At 37.6% G+C, this 18,399-nt stretch overlaps 1 protein-coding gene across 2 annotated transcripts in view; it reads right to left on the minus strand.

Annotated features, from left to right (window-relative positions):
- Positions 1-18,399, minus strand: part of LOC308233430 (cytosolic beta-glucosidase) — a gene marked incomplete at its 3' end in the record, with an annotated part of 109,582 nt that overhangs the window by 69,588 nt on the left and 21,595 nt on the right. For both annotated transcript variants that reach the window (XM_080640367.1, XM_080640368.1), the window contains exon 2: positions 6,491-6,718. In XM_080640367.1, coding sequence (XP_080496493.1) covers positions 6,491-6,718 — 228 coding nt within the window. The remainder of the gene's footprint in view (positions 1-6,490; positions 6,719-18,399) is intronic.

The raw sequence follows: 18,399 nt of genomic DNA on the forward strand, positions 1-18,399 counted from the left end.
GAGAGAGTGAGAACTGGACTTAAAGTGTCCATGTTGTCATATGGCACAGACAACATTTAAACCCATTTGTCTCACTGCAAAGACGTTCCCACAGCAACATTCCATTTCTCCATTTACTGATGTTTCAGAACCAGAAATGTAGGGATTCTGTTTTTCTAGCCTTACCGATCACCTACTTTGGTGATTTGACTCAGATATTGTTTATCCTTTTTTTGGAGGAATAGATGATTTATCTCCTGTAAGCATCATTAGATATGGCACAGTCATTAATGATAGCAATCAATGTAATTAAAACAACATGATAATTCTCAGTTGAATTAAAGTTTTAAAATTTACTTAAATTTTCTTTCTCACACATCAGCATGTCTGAGTAACAAAGGATTTCATAATTAATCCTTAACATCCTAGAATGGAGCATTTTATTTCTGGTCTGTTATGTTTATTTGGTGTTACAATGAAACTTTCCCATGATGCAGTGGAGGGAGGCTTTTAAGATTAGAGCTCCAGAGTCAGACAATTCAGTCAAAGGGTCATGGACAAAGCATCTGGCCTCTTGACACCCAAGTTTCTTCATCTGTAAAGAGGAATAGTAAGAGTGCCACCTCGTGCGTGTAGTGAGTATCAAAATAGGAAAAACCATCCAAGTGTTCTGGAGTTTTACCAGACTGATACAATTCTCTGCATAAATGCATATTATAAATGATCATCTGTTACCAATCTAAGGATCTTGAAACCTTAGCTGTCACTTGGACCCTGCTCTGCATCTGGATATTAGAAAAGGATTGATTATTTTAATTATTGACACTTTCATGGTCTTCTTATATTGTTACTACCATCTTCTCTGTCTTAATTAAGACCATTTATTTTTATTTGACCATTGGAAATATGAAGCATATTTGAGTTAAAGAGCTTTTGGATATAAGAAAAATGCAACCCACTCAGATGAAATCAAATATAAAGGTGGCAGTAGGGGCTGGTGACTGGTTGGTATTGGGATGCAGTGAGCATTCTTTGAAATGATCAAGAGATATCATATACCAAATAATAGAAAATGATTGCAAATGGAACTCAAAGCTGGGAACTGAAAAAATCTTTGTGTCAGGAAATTCTGGTCTCTCTCATCCCAGCTTTTCTGGATACACTGACTATGTGGCTGGCTTTCTCATGGAGCCAGTTTTCTTTATGCACCCAATTTGCCATGTTTCAAAATGGCCATCTCATCTGCCAAGGCCCACCACCAACCAACTCAGCCTCTCAGCTCCTCAATTCCAAACATCCCTGAGAAAAAAGAAACCAATCAGTCAAGATGACCTTCAATGAGGTTACACAGATCCATTGTCATAAAGAACTCTTTCCCTCATCCAGTCAGCTGTGGCCTGGAGTGGAGCAGGATTATGTAGAACAAAGAAATTGGGAATATTCCCTGAGGAAAATGTGTGGCTGAAATTTGCAAAAAAATGATGTCTCAGTATAAAACATAATTGAACTAGAATCCTCCTAGGCAAACTATCAATATATTAGTGCAGAATTAATTTTGATAGAGTGGCTACAACGTGTCAAACATATGATAATTCTCTAAGTTCACTCCTCTCCAGACTCACACAACCAATTTCTAATACTGCCATAGGTTCCCTTGGCACATTGCCTGTATTAGTCACCAATTGCTGTTATAACAAATCACCATAAACCCAGTAGTAGCCTAAAACAACACAAATGTATTATCTTACAGTCCTGGTATCAGATATCCAAAATGGTTCTCCCTGAGCTAAAATCAAGATGTCATCAGGGATGCATCTGTTCTAGAGGCTTTCGAGGACAATTCATTTCCTTGCCTATCCAGGCATCTAGAGGCTGCCTTCATTCCTTGGCTCATGGCCCCTTCCTCCATCTTCAAAGCCAGGACAGTAACATCTTCTCTCCTTTCTGAGCTCTGCTTCAGTCCTTGTATCTTCTCTCTTCCTGATCTTCTTGCCTCCCTCTTGTAAGGATGTATGTGATTACATTGGAAGCACCCAGGCAATCCAGGATGATTTCCCCAGCAAGAGACCCTTACCTTAATCATGTCTGTAAAGTCCCTTATACCAGGTAAAAGAATATATTCACAGTTTCTAAGAATTAGGAGGTAGACAAATTTGGGGAGTGGGGCTGCCACATTGCTCAACATAGAGTAAGAAATCAATAAAATTTCTGGTGTTAATTTATTTAGTTAACATTCCTGCTAAGTGTGCTCATATTTTAAATCTTAAAGTGAACAAGAAATTCTACATAAGCATTCCTTTTTCTTTTATTTCTAATACTTGAGTCCCTTACTAATCACCCGAAACTCATACTTGTGGCAGATATGAAAATGCACTTGAACAGTTGAGAAATACAAAAATATGCGATTTCAGTTACCAGCTCAATCTCTTCTTATTAAACCTTGAATACTTGACATTTGAAAGAGAAAGACTGTGTAACAATTCCATTTTGTAAAATATTCTTCCAATTTAGCAACACAGGATTTTATAAGCTTCCAAATGTCTTCTAATCAAGCTTTAAAATAGGGAGTCAAACACACACACACACACACACACACACACACACACACACACACAAAGGGGGGTTCTTGGAAAGAACAGTGACAAGGGATTTCCAATTCTTTTCATGCTCCTTGAGAAAATATTTAAACAGAAAAAAACAAATTATGGCCTTTCTGAGTTAAAATGGTTCCAATTGCTTCAACAGATCACCGCACAAGAGTGAGCAGCTGCTTATTGAAATTCTGCCTCCTAGAAGGACCTCCAGTGCCCTCTTGTTCATGGAGAAGTCTGTGATATTAATCAGCTATGGTTTTACAAAAGCTGGACAAACACAAGAAGCTCAGTGCTGGGAATACGTGATGCTCACATGAGATTTGCATGAGTGACTTCCCCTTCTTGTTCAGGTGGAAGACAACTTCCCCTTGTTGTTCAGGTGGCCCTAGAGACTCCAGTCCCACCACCACCACCCTCCAGCTTTTCTGCCTGCTGCCCCTGGACTACTGGTTTACATTGTTTTCCATTAACTTCTGTCCACCTGAAGTTGGTATCAAGTAGCTTGATATATTGCCATTAGTACATGTTCACCATCATTTATTTGAAAATCTTGGGGGCCAATGTGTTCAAAATTATTGGATTGTAGAAAGGAAATCCCATATATTAAGTTTAACACCCCTTGTGGTGTCTGAGTCAGTATCCCTTAATATTTCTGCAGTAAAATATATAAATATCCTCATCAAGCAGAAGAAAACTGAGATGATAAATATCTTTCATATCCATTTAGGTCAGTTTTTACTGCCAAATTAGTTTTAGAACTAAACTCACTAAAAAGGATTCATTATTCAGAGACTTGGATTTTAGAATTTCAGATAAGGAATTATGGACTTATAGTATAAGCTGATGGGTTATGTTTTCGTTCTGTTTTTAAGTTTTCTGGTTTTTGGTTTTTTTTACCAACCAAATGGAAGCTCAGTGAAAACTCCAAACTCCTAGAATCATGGATTAGAATAGTGGACAGTGTTGTCGTGATGGAGTGTGTTCTACTTCATTTTACCAATAAGGCAACTGTAGCACAAACAATAGTGGTCATTCGGTGAGGTTGTAAATGCGTTGAGAAAAGATACTAGGTTTTTGGCATCAGATAGGGTTGAATCAGCCCTAAAGAAACCTGTCATTTTAGCTGATTTATGCTCAGACTTACACCCAGATTGCCAGAATCCCCTTACTCATAGACTATTAGGAGCATTCAATCAACAAAAGTGGGTATAAAATAGGCACAGTGAGTTGCTCATAGTACATCTCACTAAAAGCAACCTTTCCTGCCCTGAGAGTGATTTTTATGATTGCTATTGACCTAATTTGATTAAAGTCAGTAAATGATTACTGAATTCCTCCCAGCAAGGCACTGGACCAGGTCACAGGGATGAACAAGACAGAGTTATCTCCCATTATACCATAAACAATTTGAGGGATTGTCATATCTTTGTTATGAGTACCAAGTACAACTGACACACAGACAATTAATACATGATTGTTGAATTGAATTCAACTCAGGAGTTCACAGTCTAACAGGGGATATGATAACACTAAGAGAGAAAGAAGAATGTGAGAAATACCCAAAGAGTTTTACAAAGTGCTATGAAAACAGAAAACAGAATTTCTTCTATCTAGGAATAGGGAAAGATTTTTAAAAAGAGGAAACATTTGTGTTAGGCCTTAACAGAAGGGTAGACATTCAGGGGGTATAATTGGGAGTTAAGGAAAGACCATTTCAGGCAAAAGGAAGAACTTAAGAAAATTCTGACAAAGGTGGAAAATTATGTAGTATATTGAACAAGCTGTGGGGTGCATGCTCAGGGAATGCAGGGGTCATACACATGGGGGAATTGCAGCTTGTCATGAGTCAGGGATGAGTTAAGACTAAGCCAAATAAAACCCAGACTGATATGTGAAGGAGTGTAGACTGTACATTGAGGCTTGGGGTGACTAAAAATATGTTTAGGTTGCTTTGTTTTTAGCAGGGATGAAGTAAACCAAATGACTTGGGCCAAGCTTTAGGAAAACTGTTGTGGTAGCATTTTGTATAAAACATTAAAAAACAAAGAAAGAGAGTGAAGGTAGATAGACTTGTCAAGGGTATATAAAAAAGTCCTTCATGAGAATGACAAACAACTAAACTAGGGCAGGGGCAGAGAAGATGGCTAGGAGGGGAGAAGTCAAAGAGACATAAGTAGCATGGGTTACATTTGAGAACCAACCAGATGTAGAAAGCAAAGAGAAGATTCAAAGATAGCTCTTAGTTTTTAGACTTGGGGGGTATGGTGGTGCCAGAGAACAGAGAAGATATAGGGGATGGATTAAGAAGGTAGAAAAGTATGAGTTCATTTTAAAACTGAAGAACAAATTAACTTTTGTTCAAAATAAAATTAAAACTTGCTAGTGATGTCAAGAAAGAAGACATTCAACCAACAGCAGTTAGTCATAGGGCTAATGTCTTTAGAATCAAGCAATGAACCTGCTAATCTTATGTTTTTCCCATTGAGTAGAGGCTACTCTAAGGCTGTAGGTGACATGTGAGTCCATGTCACAAGGTAGAGATCCCACCTGACATAAAATGAGCATTGCAAGTGCACAAAGCTATCTAGAAATTGTTATCAGATGTTGTTCTTACTATGTACAGAATCAGATCACTTGCTCACACAGAACCCCTTACTATCAGTGAAGGCTCTAGGCTGGAAGTGTGCTGAGGCAAGCAGGTCCTTCCCTCAGGTGCCTGCAATTGCCCATCTTAAATGACTCCTTAAATTTTGCAACTTCCACACCTCCCTTGCCTCACTTCCTTCCAACACTAGGAATAGTGTAAAATCTTTTCTAAGACAAAGTAGCAATAAAGGTTCTTTATTAAGAGGCCATTATGTTGTGTGCAGAGGTCACAAACTTTCATGTAAAGAACCAGATAGTAAATATTTTAGGCCCATAGCCTAAATGCTTCAGCCCCAGCTGCTCGATTCTGCCACTGTGGTGGGAAAACAGCCATAGACAACATGTAATGGTTGGGCATGACTGTGTTGCGACACAACTTTATTGACAAGAATAGGCAGCAGGCCAAATTTGGCCCTCAGGTCATCATTTGCCAGCCCTGTGTGTGGAAGGAGGTAAGCAGACCTTAGATTTAATTTCCAGACCCACCATTTGCAAAATATCTGGATTTGGATGTGTACCTCTGTAAAATGTAATAATTTTACCTTTCAGAAAAATGTATGATAAATGCCTCATAAATAACAGTCTTTCAAATAGGGCATCATCCTTTGAATTACAAGGCATAATACAAATAATAGCTAACACTTATTGAATGATTCTATGATATACCAGCAAGTGTAAGGACTATTTTATTGAACCTTTCAACAACTCTTTGAAGTAGGAACAACTGTAGTATCCCTTTCTACTTGTAGGGAAACAGGCACCAAGAGATGCCCAAGAGATGCTTATATAGATAGGAAGTGACGTAACCCTGGTACGTAGACTTCAGATGCCTTGGTGCTAACCTCTGTGCTAGTTCTTTAGCTCCATGAATTCAGCTCCTATAAAATGCTCAGAATCACCTAGAGTTTTCTAGGGCTTTTCCTAACTCATCCCCGTGCAACACAACTGAAAACAATGTATACACAACTCCTGAAAATTCACCTTCAGGTTAACACTCCAATAAGACCTTATGTAGTTAAAACACTTATTCCAACCCTCTTCCTGTCCATCTATTCCTTACTCCCTCCCAACAAAGATCTGCAGTTAAGGGAATCCAGAATATTATTGAGAAAGCTAATGCAAGCCCATTTCAAAAAATGTATCCCATAATCACTCCCAAAACTTGCAATTTCCAAGCTACACGGCAGAATAGCATACTGGATTAATTATGCCAGGCTGCAGCAATAACCTTGAATTAAAGCTGCAACCTTCTATTTTTAAGAAACACTTGCCTTTCTGGTTGATGAAACCTGTCGTCCCATCAGGTAACAGACGTGACCAGGAAAGAGAGAAGCGGTAATGAGTCAATCCAAGCTGTTTGATACATTTCAAATCTTCCTCCCACAGAGTGTAGCTGCCACAAGCTACATCGCCAGTCTGGTTCTTGAAAACTCTCTCTCCTCCCTGATGGGTGAATGTGTCCCAGACACTAGGGCCTTTTCCATCTGCATCCCAGCCTCCTGAGAAAAAGAAAATGAAACATTTACACTCTTGACATCCACGGGCATATGTGGAATGTAAATATTTGTCGCCAAAAGAACATACCTCATTAACTCAATGTACCATATTTATAACTTTAAAATATGCTTTTACAATAATGTGCATGAGCCGGTTATGTGTTCTGCTGTCCTTGATCCCTGAAGCTGACTGGTAGCAAATGAAAAATTATTGCATAGTGCTGCCACATAGCAGGATTTCATGGTTCATTATCTGAAGATCTCCTGGCTGGTCAAATCAGGCAGGCGCTCGCTCAAAATGTCTGAGTTGAAAACATCTCCTTATGAACATTTCCCTTGGCCATGACTGACACGCTCTGTCCTTGATGTCCATGACCAAGTCCTGAGATCTTATCTTTGGTCCTCTATACTTGAAGCCTATTCTCCTGTTATTTAACAATGGAGCTTGTGATGACCCAGCCAGTGATTTGTAGGTAAGGTGCTGGTTCCCACCATTGCTGGGATAACCTGGTACCATACATTCATTCATTCATACAACGTTCTGTGTCAGGCACTATGCTGAGCACAGGGGACAGGGGGGTGTACTCTGATGTGCTTCCTGCCCTTGGGAATTTAGCTATCGGCATGTGGGAAACAGCCAACTCAGGTAACCAGGGAGTGGCCTTTATCCAGATGTGGGCTCAAGTCAGAAGTCTCTTATAGAAATGACTTAAGATTGAAGCATAAAAGAAATGCTGGATTATCAAGCCAGGGACAGGTAGAAGTTAGAGAAAAGGAGAGTTAGGATGTGACTAAACTCAGAGGTAAGAGAATGTTGCACACTAGAGGAACAGAAAGTAAAAATTAGGTTAGATTCATTAGGCTCATATAGAAATTTTTTAAAGAGGTAGTTAGAATACATTTTATGGTATAAAGAATTAATTATTTTTTTAAAAAAAACCATGACTCCCTAATTCCCCTTCACAGTGGACAACCTGCAGACAAACTCATATATTTTCACAGAGAATTTATATGAGGCAGAGAATCTGTAATATATTGAGGCAGTATAGTCTATAACAGCAAAATCCTGGAAACAACTTACACCCTATCAACAGCAGAACAGATAATTAATTTAAGGTGTATCAATAGAGAGGAAACACTAACCAACACTGAAAATGGATGAATCAGAGAATAGATAATAACCTCCTGCTATGGTCTGAGTGTTTTCATCCCACCCAAAATTTGTGTGTTGAAATCCCAGCGCCTGGTGTGATCAATTAAGAGGTAAGTCTTTGGGAGGTCATTAGGTCGTGAGAGTAGAACCCTCAGAGATAGCATTAGTGCTTTTACAAAAGAGGCCACAGATCTCCCTCTGCCATCTGAGGATACAAGTCTGTCTGTGAGAGAAGGCCCTCACCCAGCCATGCTGGCAATCTGACCTTGAATTCCCAACATGCAGAACTGTGACAAATAAACGGTTGTTGTTTATTAGCCACCTAGTCTATGCTATTTTGTTATAGAAGATCAGATGAACTAAGCTACCGTGAAAATTATAATGTTCAAGAACAACAAAAGGACAAGAAAATCAAGATTCAAAAGAATGACCAGCCAGTGTGGCTCAGTGGTTGAGCATAGACCTATGAACCAGGAGGTCATGGTTCCATTCCCCTTCAGGGCACATACCCAGGTTGCAGGCTCAATCCCCAGTAGGGGGCATTCAGGAGGCAGCCAATCCATGATTCTCATTATAGATGTTTCTATATCTCTACCTGTCTTCCTTCCTCTCTCTCTAAAGTCAACAAAGATAAATATATATATTTTTTTTTAATTCAAAAGAATGTATACAGGGGTGAATAAGTGGAGTATAGATGTGTTCAGAGCAAAGAAACTATTCTGTATAATACTGTAATGATGAATACATATCGTGGTCAAAACCATAAATGTGAACTTTAGTTAATAATTTATCAATATTCCTTCATCAGTTGCAACAAATGTCCCACATTAATGCAAGAGGTTAATGGTGGAGTAACTTGGACAATGGGTTATATGGTAACTCTCTAGACCATCTGCTCTATTTTTCTACAAACCCAAAATTGCTCTAAGATAACATTTCACTCTGTCATTTCAAAGAGTATAAATATATAATATGTTTATCATGTTTTATATATTTAAAAATATATGACAATCCATGTATTTTTAACATATACATATGAGACGAACATATAGCAACATGCCTGGGGATTCTAAAATTAGGCTAGTGGTGACATTTGATTTCCAAATCCCACACTCTTAACTATTATGCCAGATGGGAAAAAATAAATAAAAAAGAGAACAAGAGAATCAGAAGAAAACACACACACACACACACACACATATATAAATGGTAAGAAAAATAAAAGCATAAAATAAGTTGGTAGGACAAGCTATAAATGATCACTAATGAGAATGCAAGTCAATTGTCTAAACTCCCCAGATAAAAAAGAAATATGGTCATACTAGATTTTTTTTAAAATTTTATTTCAGTGACATGCTGTTTACAAATTCGCCTATATTTCTATAAAATATATATAAATTGGGAATAAAACATGAATAAAAGATATCCCTGCCCACCAAAAAACAGCTATGGACTGCAAGGAATAAAGCATTAATGAAGATAATGCAGTCCCTACATAATGACAACACTGTTATAATGTGCATGCATCTAGAATCTAGTTTCAAAATATCTGAAGCAAAACTGACAAAAAACAACAACAAAAAACCCTGACAAAACTGAAAAGCAACATTTGACAAACCCACCTCATCATGGGATATTTTTTTTTAATATATGAGTTTTACCAAACATTAAAAAGCAAAAGGAAAATGTTATTCTTGCACAAATCATTCCAGAAAATAAAAAGGAAGAGTTCCTCAACTCATTTTCTGTGGGTAGAAAAACCTTGATACCAAAACCTCTCTCAGTAACTGAGAGAGAATAAGTATGGTATATATTAACAAGCTTGATCTAATTGATATAAATGACAATGCACAATAATGAACACCACTACTAAAGAATACACTCTATTCTTCTCAAGCAGACAAACCCATTATGAAAGTCAAGCACAAATTGATCCATAAATAAAGACTCCATAAATTTCAAAGTTTGGAGAAATGACTATGACAATCTCTAATATACTGTGTGAGAGTTTAATGTCTAAAGAACATTAGAAATCCCAAAAGTTCAGATATCTGGAAAAGTACATCTGAACAACTTAAAGAAGGCATTATAACGGTCACCAGAAAACACTAAAAACTAAGTAGCAAAAAATAAATATTAAAATATTGTAGGATGTAGTTTAAAATATTTAGAGAGAAAACTTTAACGCACATATTAGACCAGAAGCAAGCCTCAGAGTTAGTAAGCCAAGTATCTCACTTTAAAGTTATAAAAAACAAAGAAGAGGAGATAATGGAGGAGGAGGAAGAAGAGGAGGAGGAGGAGGAGGAGGAGAAAACAGAAGGTGACATAAGTAGGAAATACATAAGATAAGATCAGAAATAATAAAATAGAAAACAAACCAAGATAGAGAGGATTATCAAAAGCAAATGGTAGTTTTTAAAAAAGTCTAACAAGATATAATAAACCCTGAAAAATAAAATTTTAAAATGAGAAAGAAAATGTTGCAGTATTAGTAATGCAAAGGAAAACATAGCTATAGAAACTACAGCGATTATACTGATGAAAGAGTGTATTGTTTCTAAAACTTTTAAAAACAAGTATGAAAAATTATATGGAAATGATAAATTCTAGAAATTAAAACTTCAAAATTGGCTCAACTAAAAGTAAAACACTTGAAAGATCTTTTTAAACTATTTAAAAATTAATCAGTAGTTTATATGTTCCACAAACAAAATGCCATGCCAATTGGTTCTACAACTGAGTTCTAGTAAACAGAACTCTTGCCAAATAGTCCAGAAAATAAAAAATATATATATCTCAACTCATTTTATGTGGTTAGAATGTCCTTGATTCTAAAATCAAAAAATGGCCCTACCAAAAAAAAAAAGTTATAAGCCAATCTCACTCATAAATACAAAAGTAAGTAGATAAATGGAAGACTTTTTAAATAAAAAAATCAAAATTGAACTGCAAGAGATAAAACTACAATACCTGAGAGGAAAAATGCACTGGATGGAATTAATGGTAGATTAAATATCACAGAAGAAAAGATTAGTACACTTGAAAACATAGCAATAGAAACCCTTGAAAATGAAACACTATAAAAAAGACTCAATACAATAGAGGATGAGTGACCCTTGGGACACTTTCAATCAGCTTAATATTCATGTAATCAGAATCTACAAAGGAAAAGAAAGGAAGGACACAGAAAAAAAATTGGAAGATAAAAACTATAAACCCATAAACTCCAAAATCAATGAGCCCCAAGCACAAAACAAATGAAGAGAAATGTGCCAAAGCACACCATAATCAGACTGCTCAAAACTGGTCATGAAGAGAAAAATCTCAAAAATAACCAGAGGAAAAGGACATAATGTCTAGAGGAACAAAAATTAAAATACAGTAGATTTGTTGTCAAAAAATAATGCAAGCATGGAAACAGTGGAGTAACATAATGAAAGGGGAAAATCTGTCCAATTAGTTTAACCCTGGTAAAAATATGTTTCAAAAGAAAAGGCTAAATACTTTTCCAGACATACAAAAGCTCAAAGCACTCCTCACCTGCAAACCTTCTCATAATACATTTTAAAAAGTCCTCAGGCAGAGAAAATCAGATGGGAACATGGATCTACACAAAGAAGAGCACCAGAAATTATAACTACAGGAGTAAATATGTAAGATATTTATTATTTAAATCTCCATAATAGATAATTTATTGTTTAAATAAAACTAATAATAATGTTGTATAGCATTGATAATAGATGTAATTATAAAATGCACAGCAGCAGTAGTACAAGGCCAAGAGAGGAGAAGTAGAAGTATGCTGTTATGAGTCTTTAATTATATCACAGGCTAGTAACATAGTGTTAAAATAATGTCATGGATTACACATAAACTAGTATAATATCACTTGAACTTTGACCAATAATTTCATTAAATGTAAATGAGTCTATGCAACCCAATTCAAAGAGATCATCAGATTGAATAAAAAAACTAATCTCAGCCATATACTGCATACAAGAAACTCACTTCAAAAATAAAGACAAAAGGTTAAAAGCGACAGTTTGAAAAACATGTACCACGCTAACACTAATCAAAGAAAACTGGAGTAGTTCTGTTGATACAAGTGTAGATTTCAGAGCAAGAATATTATCTCTATACTAGAGGCACAGTGCACGAATTCATGCATGGGCGGGGTCCCTTGGGGTGGCCTGCGGGGATCGAGTCCCAGACTTCCTCCAACCCCCTTGGAACGGGTGCCAGATGCATGGCTCACAGCTGACGAGAGCACCGCTGCAGTGGCACGAGCCTCTCCCAATTGGGACTGACTGGGCATGAGCCCATGGCAGGTGCAGTGGAGCCAGGATGAACGGGAGCAGCAGGCAGGAGCGGCAGGTGGGGTTGGACTGCCAGTTTCGGTCGATGCCCACAGGCCACCCCGAGGAACCCCACCGTGCACGAATTCATGCACCTGGCCTCTAGTCAGTTATAAGATATTAAAGGGGTCAATTTATCAAAAGGATTACATTTTTAAAAATCATTTACCAAATTCATGCTAAGTAAAATAAGGCAGAGAAAGACAAGTATCACATGATCTCATTCATATGTGGGATCAAATGAACATAATAAAATGTTGGATAAAATAGATCCAGAGACATAGAAGCATGATACAAATTGTGGAATCTCAGAGGGAAGTGGGGTGGGAAGAAATCAACTAAAGTACTTATATGCATATATGCATAACCCATGGACACAGACAATAAGGTGGTGAAGGCCTGGGGTGGGTGGGGAGGCTAGAAGGGGTCAATGGGGAAAAAAGGGCACATACTTTCAACAACAAAGATTTTTTTAAAAAAATATTTATTGAATTTTGAGAATAAGAGGGAGGAAAGGACAGAGAGTGAAATGGAGCGGTGGGGAGAAGGGGGAGAGAGAGAGGGAGAAAGAGATCAATTTGTTGTTCTAATTATTTATGTAATCATTGGTTGATTTTTGTATGTGCTCTGACCAGAGATGGCACCTGAAACGTTGGTGTATTGGGATGACACTCTAACCAACTGAGCTACCCGGCCAGGACAAGAGGATTACAGTTTTAAATGTTTATACACCTAATAACAGAGATTCAAAATACAGGAAGCAACAAATGAAAGAAACTACAAAATAATATACAAATCCACAATTATATTTGGATATTTTGATTTTAAAGACCAACAACACTATAGAAAAATGGCCCAAAGATGTGAATAGTTCCTTCACAGAAGGAGAAACACATGGCTAGCAAACATTTTTAAAAATGTAAGGCATCGTTAAAAAACTTGGAAATGCAAATGGAAACCACTATGAGATACCATTCTACACCCACACAGTTGGCATACATTTAAAAGTTGGGCAATATGAAGCATTAGAGAGATTATTGCATAGCAGGAATGTTTATACACTGTAGGAAAGGAGAACATTATGGAAATAGCTAGCAAAGTTGAAAGAACACATATATCAAAACCTAGTGAGTCATGTACCACCATATACTCTACAATGTAGACCAGGAGATTATATATATATATATATATATATCCATGAAGCAACAACAACAAAATCCAAGCTGAAAACTGCCAATTTCCTTTGTCAGGACAATGAATCAGTGGAAGTATAAATAAACTAAAGCATAGTCATATACTGAAAGACTACACAGGAGCAAGAATGAATGAATAACATCTACACAGATCAACATGGATAAATCTCCCAAATATCATATCGAGAGGGTAAAGCAAGTTGCAAAAAAAAATACACATAATATATTTCCACTTATACCATGTTCAAAACATGTAAAATTAAATAATAAATTTTAGCTGTGCATTCTCATGTGCTAAAATCATAACAAAATGCAAGGAATTGATAAATGCAAAATTCATACATTTGGGAAGAGGATTAAGAAGAAAATATTAGAGAATGGTTCTAGAAATATGGTGACTAAATGAATATTAGTTTTATTTTTATACTATACACATAAAATATAACTTATTATATCTATCTTTATAATATATTTCATTGTTTATAATAAACACAATTTTTGAGTCTTAGCTCTCTGTCAGTTCTACACCAACAACTTACATCAACCACCTCCTTCTTTCCCTTAGAATAACCCTTAGAAGATGTACTATTATTATTACTAATAAGAACAAAAGGAAACTAAGACTCATAAAGATTAACTTTCCCAAGGTCAGATATCACATAGCTAATTACTTGATTATCAAAATGTGATACACCAGTCCTACCCTGATTGACACCAAAACATTAAACTCTATGAAGTCTGTTGTTGACAACTTAGGTGAGTCTCAGACTAAATGAAATCTTTCTTTGTGAATTAATGTTTTAGTGCACATTTATACATTTTACAAATAATAATTGCACATCCACTTTCCTTTGAGTGCCTCACAATCTAGTTAATATTAGACAAATAAATCTTACGCCACATTAGGATGAGTTCTATGAAGATAGTACAAAAATACTATGGATGAATCAAGAAGCAAGCATTCAAGAGTTACTTCTGTCAGCCAAACTTACCCAAGAGGAAACATTTTAAGATAAGTGTTGAAAGAAGAGCAAGAGTTGTCACAGTGAATCCAATAAGGGCAAAAGCAAACCTGTCACTCAGTGGCAATGTTGGAGGTAAGTGGCAGAAAGAAGGCACTAGGGGCACAAAGACCAGTTGGCAGATTATTTCAATATTTTTGGCAAGAAATGATAAGGTCCTATATTTTATTTTTTAGTAATTTTGGAAGAAAATAAAAATGTCTCTGAATTCTATGACATAGAAAGCATTCCCACAAAAATGTAAAATATTGGTATTAGTTACAAACCTAACTATGGAAGACTTCCAAGGCTGCAAAGCATGGTGGGAAGAGCACAGGCCACAGGGCTGAGCAGCGGTGAGTTCAGTCCTGTCTCTGCCTCTTACCGAACTCCTCTGTATGTAAACACCAACTTCATGGGGTTCTGGAAAACACCATCTGAGCCAAAGCAAAAGTGCCTAGCGGGGTGCATGGCAGATGGTATGCGTGCAATAAGTGTTTGTTTTCTCCTCTTCTCAACTCAATGCAACGATACTCATTACACTTACACAACAAGGGACCAGTTTCTCTGTTCTTCTCTCTGTAGCCTGCTACTGATATGAGTACACATGTAGGAAATACTCTCACTAAAAATATATGCAATCTTGCCTGTGGTGATGAATCAAGTATCTGGGCTTGTCTGACTTGGTCCATGGGGCCCCAGGCTTCCTGATTTAGCAGCCATCATTACAAAGAGGGTCTTGTCCCTTTCACTTTTACCACAATAATGTCCTTTGAGAGGATGCAGGCCTAAATAGGCCTCAGTCCTCTGCACAAAGTAAATCATGTCTAGTAATAAATAAATGTGTACGTGGGTAAGTATGTGTGTGTGTAGACTTCTTCTTCAAAGCCCAAAACGGACTTCCACATCACCTATTTTTTTAAATATATTTTTATTCATTTCAGAAAGGAATGGAGAGGGATATAGGATAGAAATATCAATGATGAGAGAGAATCATTGATCAGCTGCCTCCTGCACACTCCACATTGGGGATCTAGCCTGCAACCCAGGCATGTGCCCTGACCAGGAATCGAACCGTGACCTTCTGGTTCATAGGTTAGTGCTCAACCACTGAGCCACACTGGCCGGGCCCACTCTACCTCTCCAGTAGCATTTCTGAGTCCCCACCGCAATCCGGCCCTCCTTGGTGCACCTACTACACAACTAACACACAGTGTTAGAGTCATCTTTAAAATATCATGGCACTCTGTAAGGCAGGGTCCAATCTGCACTCACTTATCTGTGTCTTTCCAGTAACAAGACAGGATATGGAAATAGTAGGTGCTGACTAAAATCCTCATGTCTTGTGCTTGACATAAAGTAGAAATAATAATGTTTGCTGCCTCGCTGCCTCAAAGAAATATGAGGAAGTTATCTTCATGCCTGTAAGTTATTGCAGTCTTCATTTAAAAGATGAAATGTGGCTAAAAATTCAAGTAATTGCCATTTGTAAGGTATGACAAAAGTATTTATTTTTATCACTAAGTGTATTCGACATGACTATTCTTTGTGAAACCTTGAGGTTGTGGCGAGCAGATACTCTGATCTAGAAGCAGTCCTCAGCTTAAAGTTAGTTCAAAAGATAAAAGGGCCCCAAACTGACAAGAAAAACCACCACACTCCATGGAAGCACATTTTACTATTGTGTCACATGAGGATAGTGGGTTCCAGAAGGAATGTCTTCAAGGGAAAAACAAACAAACACACACCAACTATGAAGTATCTTATGTGTTTGAACACGTCAAGCGGTAATTTACATTTCTGGCAGACAGTGTGGGGATGAATTAGGGAAAGAATCATAGAAGGGAGGCCAACCACAATAGACAAGTATTAACTCTCAGGCAAGATAAAGTCCATGCAAGACTAAAAGGACATAAGGTAGCTCAGCTCTGCACAATATTTACACAAAACAATGGCATAAAAACTGAATGACGGTTTTAAACAAAACTTGTTAAATATCCAAACTAGAAAAGTAGAGAATAGAAAGTTGGCTTTGTGAGGATGATGCTATAAGCAGGCTTAAAAAAAAAATCTTATCTTACATATAGGAAGTCAGTATGTTATATTTTCAACTAAAACATCAAATCATAGCTGTACATACATGCTATTTAGAAACATAGAAGTACTGGAAAAAGATGGTAAAGAGACTCAAAAGTGTTGGCTTTGGGGAAAATAAATAGTAAGTACAGTGGAGTGACATAAAAAATAACCTGTCTTTGTTGTTAAGTATTCTAATTCTCACAGCACTTGAGTTTTTAAACTATGTCCATGTTACTAAAATAAAATTTAAAATTAAGTTAGGAAAATAAAGATAACCACAAGAGAAGGAAAATTGTAGACCTCAGTTCCAAACTAGTAAGTTCTGGTTCAAGGTCAGGAGTGGTATGATGCCCAAAGGAGGATGTGGAAATGGGCAAGTATGCTTCAGTTATCCCAGGACTGGACACTACGGATATTTAGTGGCAGGGCCAGCAATGAGGTCCTGCCAAGGGCTGAGCAGCCACACACAACCAGGAAGTGGCCCTACCCAACAGCACCTCCTCTGTGGAACACTGTGCTAGATGGGAAAAGAGTAAAGAGCTATATAATGTGGATGGGGGGGGGGGGTAAAAGGGTGAGGGAACAAAATGAAACTATTGCACTAAAAATAAAAAAAAATAATGATGTGGCAGATTAGAACATGGGTATTCATAAAAATCATAAATCTTGGAGTAAACAGAAAATTAAAGCAGAATGGTTTTTAAGGAAGAACATGTTATTAAAGTCCTCTCAAGGAAAGGTATGCACCTGAAAACAAACATCTTTAATGCAGCAAATGCTTTAAAATGAATGATTCCTTGACAAATGGAAGCTGAGGTCAGTGGCTGGAGAGGGAAAGTGACCAGCTGAAGAGGACAACCTTATGTGTATCTGGGATAGTAGGATGCTCTCAGCCAAGGAGAGGTCTCTGAAGAAGCCATAAGCATGTCCATGAGAAAGAGAATCAGCTCTAAATATCTGCCAAAATCAGACATTGTGAAACTATCTTAAGAACTTTTTATGACCTCACCTTCAACCAGCTTCAACCAGGTCAGAAGTCATGGTAAACACTCGGAACTATGAGCAGCAGGGGGGAAAGAAAGAAGGTGACTCACATCCTGACCTCCAACAGAGCTATGAAAGAAACTTAACCCTACATCAGACTTGGAGTTGCAGTATTTCATAGATTAATTATTCTGAAGACCAAAAATGAGACTGTGTTTTGCAACCAGAAGAGGCCATTATGTATCAGCCAGGGTCCCAGCAGGAAACAGATGGCACTCATGCTGGGTAACTGAAGAGATTTCACAAAAGGACTGTTTACAATGGTGTAAGTAGGGCCTGGGGATAGTGACCAGGGATGGTGCAGGACCGTGGGGCTTGCAGTAGTGAGAAGCCATTAGCACCCACGATGGGGCTAGAAGCAGAATCTTTCTAAAACCTACAGCCAGTATTGGCTTTCTGAGAGCTGTCTGGCAGGAGAGGGTCACCGCCAACCCACTGCAATCCAGCAGAGAAGGAACCAGAAGAACAAACATGTTGGTTTAGCTCTCCTCCCACCTAACTCTATTATCTCCTGCTAATGCTTCCCATTGATCAAGTCCAAACCCAAGCCAAAGGACAATGCTACCCAAATAGGCTGGCCGCCCACGGCCCAGAGCAGGGAGAGGTGGAAAGTGGATCCTGATGGGCAAAACAACAGAAAATACCTAGTTCACAAGAAGACTTAAGGCCACCCGAGAAACATCCCCCCTGTGTTTTCTCCTCAAGGAAGAGGAAGGGCTTACCCCACTAAAGAATGGGTAAACAAAAACAAAAACAGTACAGTGTTCTACTTGTACGTTGTACTGACATAATACATTACAGAACGTGACTATAATTTAAATGTGGGTGTAGTGATGCAGAGAGGTGATTAATTCTT

The sequence above is a fragment of the Plecotus auritus genome (genome assembly GCF_963455305.1).
Source record: "Plecotus auritus genome assembly, chromosome: 1".
Taxonomy (NCBI): Eukaryota; Metazoa; Chordata; class Mammalia; order Chiroptera; family Vespertilionidae; genus Plecotus; species Plecotus auritus.